The following is an 11,136-nucleotide window of genomic DNA, read 5'->3' as shown; positions in this document are numbered from 1 at the left end:
TTCGCTGCCGACTGAGCTAGCCCGAGCAGCTTCGCAGGAGTCCTTTGGGAGGAAACCTGAAATATTCTGAAGGACTAAGGATGGTATCTTACCATGATTTACCGATTTCTTTCTCCTCTTTTATTAAAAATATACCTAGATTCCTGACTGGAGATATTGGTGATCCACTGCTACTAGACACGGAAGTCCGTTAAGCGAAAGCTTCCTCTATTCTGTCCAAAACAATTTGAACCTGGAGTTGTACGCATAATTATGAATTGGACTTTCCTGGGGATAAGTTGGCTTTGTTTAAATGAACCATTCGAAAAACTAGGTTCCATGTCCTTTTATCGTAATGGGTTGTCGTGGTTTATTTGGTCGGTTTTTTCTGCTTTTCCTCATACAAGTGGGTTGGTCCTCTGGACATTTGCTATCCTCAAATAATGGCCGACCTACCAATTTATGTGTTTACCGGACCTTCTGGGGCTGGTAAAAGCACGTTACTACAAATGTTGCTGGAGAAGTTTCCCAATAGTTTTGGCTTCAGTGTATCTCATACAACTCGAAAACCACGCCCAGGGGAAAGAGATGGAGTAGATTATCACTTTACCGACAGAGATACGTTTTTGAATGAGGTTTCTCAGAGGAAATTTCTTGAGTATGCAGAATTTGCTGGGAACTTTTATGGAACATCAAGATTAGCTGTAGAATCAGTAAGTGATTTTTCATATCATGATTTTTATTTCTATTATTCATAGTCAGAATAAGTGTCTGTTGTAACAGTCTATGCTCATTACGGATAATCCGCTCTTTAGGATATATTATGACGTGAAAGCTGTAGAGTTAAAGCGTTTATCATTGAACATCAATGCCGTTAAGTTCCAACATATTCTATTTCTTCTCATCTGCATACTTAAATTACGTAAGGTGTAGAGTTTGCGATTCAAACATCGTTCTTAAGTTAACTGAAAGTGTAAACAGCATTATTCAGAATGGGAAGCCGTCAAAATAATATAATTAATTGTTCCTATGTTGAGACTCTAACCTGATTGTATAAAAATTGCACGCGTGGGTTCAGTACGTGTTGGCTCATTAGAACTGACTGAAACTAAAATGTTGGATCTCATAGGATGCCATCTAATTTGTCATTGTTATCTAAGAGGTAGGTTGTACTTTGTTAAATTTAATTTACTTCTCATCGTGTTAATTTTATGCATTACGTTGGTCAGTGACTTAGACTCAATGTTTGTTCTGTCAAGTAAACTTGAGGCTGTCTTTTGATTAACTTGGCTGTTGGGAGTGCAGTGTTTAAAAGCATCATGAGTTTCTAATTATATCACCCTAGACGATAAACACATACTTTTAATATGCTAGTGCACCGTTGTTAGTTTCCCTAGAAATATCGGCCAGTCAAAGCACGCACTGACAAATATCTGCTTTCGCCCAATTTTTAGGACATGACTGCGCTTCTGTGAAACTTATTTAATTTGTAAGCTGCATGTTTTGACGATCGAAAACGTGCTTTCACCCATATTCTTTATTCAGGATCAAGTATACCCATGTGATTTCCATTGACAGTTTTGATGTTTTTTAGGAAACCGTTCGTTGCAAAACACTCCTCAGAAAATAGATGCATGAATTTACTTGCTACTTTTTAATCACACGATTAAATCAGTCGGTACTTTTCACTAAATCAATCTAAATCCTTCAGCATTCCCATGGTTATACTGCTGGAATTTACTTCACGCATTATCTGTAACCAGAAGTGTGTGAGTTCTGTCTTTCCCGAGATGTCTTTAAAGCGTTGATAGCTTATCACGCAACAACTTAGTGAGCAATGTTGAAGTTGAGTACAGGGTACTAGACAAAGGTAGAAAGTCGGTCGAAGTTGTGAATCTTCAAGTGAGGTGGTTGGGACATGTACTACGCATTTCCAACCACCTACCTTGGCGGATTATGACCGCCGGTATAGAAGTAGGTTGAAATAAAGATGGGGTTGCCAAACTTAAAACGTGATATCAATCCATAAAGTCACCGTTGATCGAGTCCATGTTAGTAGATTCAAATTACGTCACTGGAAACCAAGCATTAGTTGCCGTCAGTGGTCGGAGAAATTGAGGGAGATGGCCCAAAACCTGTCTCAGTGGTAAAGATACAGTCGCTCTTCCTCTGAATCGTAAATTCCAATGTTCCTTCAAACGTATCTTTTCATTCCATCTTCTTGTACCGTATTCCTCTTAAGCCTTTTTCATTATTATTGCTGTTGCAGTATCCCTACTTATTTTCTATTACATCTGGTTGTACTAATATGATACGGCAATATGAGCTAACGGGAACTTGCTCTAGGTTTTACGTTGATTATGAGTGACTGAGCGAATAATGGCTCTGGGACTATCAGCTGGTAATAGAAATCAACTTAGTATGTTGTTGGAAGTTCAAACTGATTATAATTGTTCTTCAAAAAATCTGGTGACTTGATAGTAATATTATAAAACCTCACATTTGTAATGTAAAAAACGATTAAATTTGCTCACTAGAGTAAAGGAAGCTTCTCCGTGATTATTCACGCCAGGATAAATGGATTCCCAAAATAATATTGCATACTCATTAGTCATATTTCGTTAGTCTCCAATCCCACTTTTGATCTCTGACTCAACACTATGTTTCTACAGCCGTTATTTTTGAATAATTTCCTATAGTTTTACGCAAAAATTGCCGTTTACAATATTTAAGATCAGGTAGTCAACCTTGAGTCCCTTCTAATAAAAAATTGATACCTATTATATGTTTCGAAAAATGTATCTACTGTCTTAGGTTGTATTTTTATTTTATTAAAAATAGGCCTGAAATCTTATTTATTTATTCAATTACCTGTTACAAATAAGCTAATCAGAATCAGCAACAGTCACTACTAGTCTATGTATTTACTTTTTACTCTGCAAATCGCTCTCTTAAAATAGACGATATTGACACGATTGCAGTCATTCATTTCTGTTATCAATAAATCCCACTTCTAAATTAAAATATTAATGTATTTATGTCGACCGTGTATCGTGTTTCCAATTTTTTAGAAATAGTTTTAATATTATTGCTTATTTCCGTATTATTTTTACGTTGAAGGAAATCAAATCTAAGCAATATTTTTAAATTATGTTTTTATTAGCTAGTCATCATTAAAATTTTGTAAACTAAACTTTTGTAGTATTTCTTTATCCTTAAGTCCTCTTTTTTATTTTTAAATGTTATTTTCTGTTTAATAACTCAATATTCAGCACCTACATTTACCTTCGTTTCAGGTACTTAATGGTGGTCGTATATGTATTTTAGATGTTGAACTACAGGGAGTTAAAAGTATCCATGCAATTCAACCACCGTTGAATGCTCAATATGTCCTTATTCGTCCATCTTCAATTAGTGAATTGGAAAAGCGTTTACGTGGCCGAGGAACAGAAACTGAAGAATCTCTATCTAAGCGGCTTGCTCGGGCTCGTGAAGATATTGCATTCTCTGAAACTGAAGAAGGCCAGAAACTGTTCACAAAAATTATAATTAATGATGATCTTAACACTGGATATAAAGAGTTAGAAAATTTTGTTCTCCCTGCTGTTAAATGTACTAAATGTGCGTTATAACTACGAATATATTTAGTGATCCACTAATCTCAATATACTTAGTACTATTTATTTACTATTTTACACTTTATGTGACAGCATTTATCTATCAGTTTTACTTTTACTTTCCCTCCCCCTCAGTTCTTGTTGTAGCATAAAGTAGATAACTCACATCTTTAAGCTACAAGTTGCACAGTATTTATTAGTAATATTAATTTGAGAGTTATTATATTACTTCTATCTTCCTAAACGTTTCGCATTTGATTGTCAATGTATTATGACAAATTTATTTAAATGTATTACAGAAATAGAAGTTTAGTATTTTGCATCTTTTATTGCTTACTGTGTTGTGGATGATTGCTCATTATTTCGCTTAACCTTTATTATATTCAGTATATATTAGTGCAACTGTGTCAATAAGCAAAGTTGAATAAATTTCCACTATAACTGTGCATGTTAGTCAAAGCTTATCTAATAAAAATTCTCCAAGTCCTTGGTGTTTATAATTCCTGCCACTGTTAACACAGACTGCTCGATTGATACTTGGGATGACCGAAGTAATTGACTGTCCTGGTAGATTTGAACTCATATAGCAGCTGTACTACCTATTCTACCACATATATGTCCAAAGCAGATGGTTTGGGAATGTGTTTTTTGATTAGACGTTTATTCAAAATAATCCATTTCGAGGTTGGAAGAAACTAAGGAAATTGGTGAAGTTGTAGACCCGCATATTTTAACGTTAAAATAGGATGTACTACAAGTGCTGCGTGGACACTGATCACAGTGCTGGTTCTTGACTCACATTGATCTCTCACGTAGACCACCATTAGGATATGTTAATACAAGCCCTAAGTAGGCTAGATAAAACTATCATATTGATCACTGAGGTTACTGTATTTAAAGCAATTCGAAAAATCGTAGAGAATGTGGATGGGTCCTATAAGATAATGCGACTAATAGTAGTGAGCTATTAAATAGGTAATAGAAGAAAGAAATAAGTAAACAGAATGACTCATTTAACACATAATGTAAGGTGAAAAGTGAATATGTGTCTTTTATCATGATCGACTTTGAGAAAGATCATCTAACATCTCCAATCATTTTTTTCAGTTATGTCTCAGATTCTACTTCAAGCATCAGTTGTGGGTCTGATTGGACACTATCTTACTTTTAATTGTGAGCGTTATTTTGTACTGTTGTATTGAGAGGCCTGACCTCTATGGTTCAGCTGTCTACATCATTTTGGTTCTGTTGTTTTCAAACTGATAAGCAACTTATCGGCTTTACGCTTCCGACTATCGATTAGGTGTTTACCATCGTGACACGTTCAAGAACATTAATCTTTATCAAGTCCCGAAACCCTGAGAAAGAACAATATACTACATTTTATGTCTTACCTTGGTCTACCACAACATGTTAAACGTGGATTTTAAATGAAAAACAAAACAGCTATAAAATCTTTAGTTCTGTCAAAAGCCATCGTTTTTTGATTATGATAACAACTATCTCTAAGATAGTTTGTTGGAGTATCTGAGGCAAAGCCTTACTAGAAATAGTATTTTCGTCAAGTATACATCGTTACACTTAATGAAATTACAAACCATTTGCATTTCTTATATTATGACCACCCAATTTCTCTTACAACTTGGAGAGTTCAGTTCGTGTGCCTCGACATAGTGAAGAGGTCACAATCATTCTTTCAATAGTAAATGAAAGCTTAGTACAATAAAGACAGTTTATGTCAGTCGGTAATACACCTGGCAGAAAATTGTGTTTATCTGAGTTGTCACACTTCATATGGAAACCATAAGACGGAAAGAACGTAGCTAAAGAGTCTAAATACTGGTGTCAGTGTCATGTTTTCCCCCTTATATGTCCTATTATGTGTGTAAGCTAATGTAAACAAAAGTTTGACTATGGCTGCTTTCAGATTTATCAGTCTTAACATGTGTTAGGGGTTTCAGACTTGATATGAGTAGTGTTTTTCGAAACAGTTTTATATATTCTACTTTTTTATCTGTCCCAATTATTATGGGACTTTTTTATCACTGCTTCAGACATTGGTCGAGAATTCTGTAAGTCTCGTTTAATTACTGGGTGGTTGATAATTAGTAAATCTGTGCATATTACATCAGTGGAAGAAACTAACTTCGGTGTTTCGATCATGGGAGCTTGTAGAAATCCTTTATTGCCAGAAAAGTAATTACAATCATTTATTCACAGAATCCTAAAGTACTTTCTGTGAATACTAGTTAATAAGCTAGCCAATATATACAAATAGAAAATTATAGGCAATTCTATGATCATTATTAATAACTACAGTATATTTGTGGTGTTGTTTCTAGTACCATTTAAGTCAACATGTTTTGTTGTGGTATTTGTTACAGAGACTAAACTGTAGTTGAATTGGAAGGCATTAAATGTTTCAGTCATCAATTATTTGAAAGAAATACGAACTTTTAGTCCTTTTATGCCGAAGTCGAAGGGTCCAACCGGGATTCGAACCCGTGACCGTGAAATGAAAGTGAGTAGAGATTTGCAAATCTATGCGCATTGGTTATAGGCGGCACAATATTCTCACACGAACGCATACACTAAGCTACATAGATCTCACCAGACCACACCATGGAGAATCAGATAAATCATATTTGTATCAAACAAAAATTCCGAAGGACAATGGAATATGTAAGAACCAGGAGAGGATCTGACATAGCTTCAGATCACCTGGTTGTGGCCAAGATGAAACTGAAGCTAAAGAAACACTGGACAACTGGGGGAACAACATTACAAAGGTTCAATACAGCCTCCCTTCGAGATACTGACAAACTCAGCGAATTCAAGATAACTTACAACAACATATCTGGGGGGCATCATTGATGAACGCGGTGGAGCTGATGCAGATATAATGGAGAGGATTGGCAAAGCAAGGGCAGCATTCCTACAATTGGAGAACAAATGGAACTCAAAACAACTGTCAACTAATACCAAAGTCGGAATCTTCAATACGAATGTCAAGACAGTCCTACTGTACGGAGCTGAAACGTGAACTACAACCATCGTCAAGAAGGTACAAGTATTTATAGACAGTTGTCTTCGCGAAATACGCAACATTCACTGGCTGGATACCATCAGCAACAGCCTTCTGTGGGAGGAAACGAACCAGCTTCTAGCTGAAGAGGAAATTAGGAAAAGACGTTGGAAGTGGATCGGACATACATTGAGGAAATCACCAAACTGCATCACAAGGCAATCCCTAACTTGTAATCCTTAAGGAAAGCGGAAGAGAGAAAGGCCAAAGAACACATTACGCCGGGAAATGGAAGTGGATATGAAGAGGATGAATAGCAACTGGAAAGAACTGTGAGGGATTGCTCAGGACAGGGTCGGATGGAGAATGCTGGTGAGTGGCTTATGCTCTTCCACGAGGAGTAGCAGGCGTAAATATGTTTTGTCTACCGTTGCACTGAACTCAATAGGTATCAATACCAAGGTTGGACTTGGTAGTTTCAAATAAATTGAGAAGAGAGGTAATATTTATTCTGAAGAAATGTCTAATAAGTGTAATAATCTGGAGACATTTTGTTTAAGATTAGTTTATTATGGCTTGTGTGACAGCTTTATATTCACCTTAACGAATTGCTTTAGTTAATATAATTGAAAAGCTCTGTCAAACGAAGTTGTCAGTATCTTGTAAATATTTATGGTTCATGTGATATTGAAAACTAACTGTAACTTTACAACGGGGCAGTAATGTATTGTATGAACTTCAAGCTCACTTTTATTTAAAGACGAACAGAGCGCAGTAATATTTCTTTTCAATTAGCTTTTCATCATGGATCTATACTAATATATGTGTATGTGTTTTACAACCAAAAAGAATTACTAGCCAGACAGTGATGTGCTAAGTAATATTATCAACTTAAATGTTTATAGAAATAGTTGTGAATGGTTAAATAAACAAGTAAGAGACGTCGACAATGTAACTCCTCAGCGATATGCATCTACAACCTCTCTATAGAAAGTCAAACTCAATACTTGCGGTCTCTCACGGGAATGCTTAACCTCTAGACGACTGAGGCTAAATTCATTGGTGTACAAATGTAACTTCAGTTGGCCCACGATATTGCGCGTTTATCCTCCATTGTTTTCGGAAGGTACTATCCTTGGGTTTCGGCAAATAGTTCGATTTAGAGCTCAATTTAGATTTCTTTTCACTAAGCAATCTAACAATTGTAGCTCAACGTGTTCATTTTCATTCTCATCCGTAAATTTGAGGTGAGATGTGAGTACATTTGTCAGTACAGCTGTAACACCATTCAACATATGCAGAGTTTTAGTTTTATTGGTGAACTTAGCAAGTCTTATTAGCGGAGTAGATGCTTATTGATTGAAGTACTCACCTTTTAACCAACAAGCTTATATATCAATATGAAAACTTCTGAAGAATGTAGTATTTTCATTGTTCAAGTCACGAGTCGATCTAAGCTAGACCACCAATGAAGACCTGGAAGCAGTGGATGGCCGTTTCGTCCTAGTATGGGATTCTTCAGTAGCACATATCCACTATCAGTAGTCTAGGGTTTAAGCGTTTCCGCTCTGAACTGATGTCCCTGGGTTTGGATTCCGCGCGCGGGGTTGTGGACTTGCCACTTTTGAGGAGTCTCATACTAGGACGAAACGACCGTGCAGTGCTTCCTGGTTTCCAATGATGGTTCGGCTTAGATTGCTTCGTGATTTCAACTGTAAGAGTTAATATATGATAAGAAAAGCGAATATGAAACTTGATAAAATTTGCAAGTTACATCATTTATAACGGTAATTTATAACAACTAGTTCATATCTTCCTCAAATCAAGTTTAAATCGATCCATAATTTATATGTCTCCTTCAATGATCAGAATTTATATCTTATTGGCAAGTTTAACAGGAATCAAATGCAGTAAATGTATTCTCTTAAGAGACCTGAAATGATTCATTCTCGTTTAGATACTACTGAACTGTGTAAGATGAATGGCATATTCATATTGTAAAACGAGAATAGTGCACTTGAGAAGAATGATTAAGTTTCTACATAATGTATATGAATGGGTTGTTAACTATGGTAAACTATAATATTGATTTTACTATACTTAATTTATTACTGTTTTCATGTTTTATTTTAGGGTTATAATATATTACCATGGCGTCGAATTCGATCGCTTCTACTTCTCTTGTTAATCTTGTTAATGGCTTTAATGTTTCTCAGACAACTTTCAATGTTTTATCAATCTGACATGGTACCAATTTCAATCAATTTCGTAAGTTTGTCTAAAGAATATGTATGTTTGCATTTATATTATTTATTTAAACACATAAATATTGGTACAAACGGGTACCAGATACATATGCGCCCCACAAATCAAATGAGATTTGTGTGAGGGCTGTGATACTGCCCAGGTGCCCAAACTGAAGCAGGTGGTTTTCTTAGGGGGCCACACCCAGAGCCTTCGACCTAAAGGTCTGATCTAAAAGGCAGTGGAGCATCATGAGGAGATGTAGTCCCATGGTAGCCGGTGACCAACAATTGGTTCATACGCCATCTGTTTCCTCAGGATACTGGAGCCAGCCCATGTGCACCATTGGTTTGGAATCAGGGTTTTCCAACTCCCCTAGGTAGACTTTCCGTGTCCACCAACCCGGTTAAAGCGCCGGACATTCTCTTTTCGTCCTCTCAATTTCGTAAAGAACACCTGCGCCACGAGAAGGCATTGAGTAGGTTTTTCCTGGCAGAGGCTATATACGCATGGCCATGTGAGAGTATTTCGAGAGGGAGAGCGAACTCTCCCCACTCTCGGCCATACCAGGGCAGGTATACATATACTAGACTGATCTTATTTTTATATATAGTCTAAGATTTGAATAAATCTCGGATTTAGTTTAAGGAGTTTTGTGAGGACTAGTTTAATTTGTGAAATGTTTTTCATAGTTGAGCGTTTATTTCCAGATTTGAAGATTATGGTGTTGATCCGCGACTGGGTTGTAAATGAGTGTTGCTGACGAGTCTCATATAGGAGCGAAAAGGCTGTTCAGTGCTCCCTGATTTTCCTTGATGTCCCAAATGAGATCGATCTAACAGTCTCTCTATTTTATTTTTAAATCGACTTAGTTATCAGAAGGCTTTTTGTGGAGATTTCAGTATTTTTCATAGTTGAAATCATGAATCAATTGAAGCTAGACCACCATGGTGAACCTGGAAGCACTGGACGGTCATTTGTAGTTGGGTGCATATTAGGACGCAATAGTTCCATTCATTTTGTTTAATTTTCAATCAATCTTTTAACCTGAATATCATATCATAGGAAAATCTAATTTCGAATAAACTTGTTGTTTTGTGGAAAGACAGGTGTACTAATAGTAGTAACAATATTAAATTACGATGCCTCACTAGTAGAGCAAAGAAGATCTGTTCAGTAGATACTTTAATTCAGGAGCTGGAATTTATCAATAACTCACTGACAGAGATTTGCTACCCTGTTGCGTTCATTAAGAAGTACATGTATGATACAAGGAAGAAGTCGGGGATTTCAACTGTTCAAAAGAAACCTTTATACATGAAATTACAATTCAACGGGGATGTAGCTAGTGATACTCTGAAAGATAGGTTAACGAAAGTAATTAATAGGATATTCTACGCAGCCTATCTTGCATTGACTTTCACGAGTCTACCAGTGATGTCTACTCAAACGAAGGAAAAGTTACCTGAGTTGGCTTCCTCTATATGCATTTATAAGTTCAGCTGCTCCAGTGGAGATATCTATATCGGGCCTACTACTAGGCAACTTAACCAACGAATGAGTGAACATCTACCAGTGTGGTTTGGGAAGGGCCAGATAGAAACAACACGCAGTTTTATCTTGGCACATCTAATTAATAGTGATCATAATGTAGATAAATCGTTATCATTTGTTTGTAATTTTCTGCCTCTTTCCGCTTGTATTCTTCATTATCTAATGACTTACATACTTCTTATTACGTAACGATTTTAATGTTTTGTGATTACTATTCTAAGTCTATTTACCCACGTTTGACCTCGTATTTCCTATGTTTAAATTTGTTGTTTTGTCTATAAAGTGTTGTACAAACAGTTAAGTAACATCGCTAGTTTTTTTGACTTTTTTCATTGAAGGTCAAGGCAAAACATCCGAGTTTTTCTTTCAGTTGTTTCATTTGATTCTCCATAGTACAAATCAAAGAAATATGTCCAATAGTTTTTTTTTTGATGTAGGTTTGTTCTCTGAGCTGGATGGTTTGGTCGTGGAGCTTTCATTGTCCTTCTGAACGACATCATCAACACAAACTTCGGGTAGAAGTAAAGTGTTTGAATTTCTCCACATGCGATTCATAGCTTGTCCTGTGCACCTCGATGTTGATTGGTTCTTATTGACCTTAAATCTGTCATTGTTTATTACATTGTTTTGGTTGTATCTCCTATTGGTTTGATTCTACCCGATGTCGTTGAGAAGGACGATGAAAGATCCACGACCAAACCATCCAGCTCAGAGAAC

The 11,136-nt window shown here is 36.3% G+C and overlaps 1 protein-coding gene across 1 annotated transcript in view; it reads left to right on the top strand.

Moving 5' to 3' along the window:
• Positions 1-422: 422 nt before the first annotated feature.
• The window catches only part of Smp_016880 (putative mannosidase, endo-alpha), a gene marked incomplete at its 5' end in the record, with an annotated part of 36,102 nt that continues 25,388 nt past the window's right edge, over positions 423-11,136 (top strand). The window contains 2 exons of the mRNA XM_018798450.1: positions 423-692; positions 3,276-3,600. Of these exons, the coding sequence (XP_018653391.1) occupies positions 423-692; positions 3,276-3,600 (595 nt within the window). The remainder of the gene's footprint in view (positions 693-3,275; positions 3,601-11,136) is intronic.

Source organism: Schistosoma mansoni, chromosome 6 (assembly GCF_000237925.1).
Source record: "Schistosoma mansoni strain Puerto Rico chromosome 6, complete genome".
Classification (NCBI taxonomy): Eukaryota; Metazoa; Platyhelminthes; class Trematoda; order Strigeidida; family Schistosomatidae; genus Schistosoma; species Schistosoma mansoni.
The sequence above is the reverse complement of the archived record's forward strand: the minus strand, read 5'-3'. Positions and strand labels throughout refer to the sequence as shown.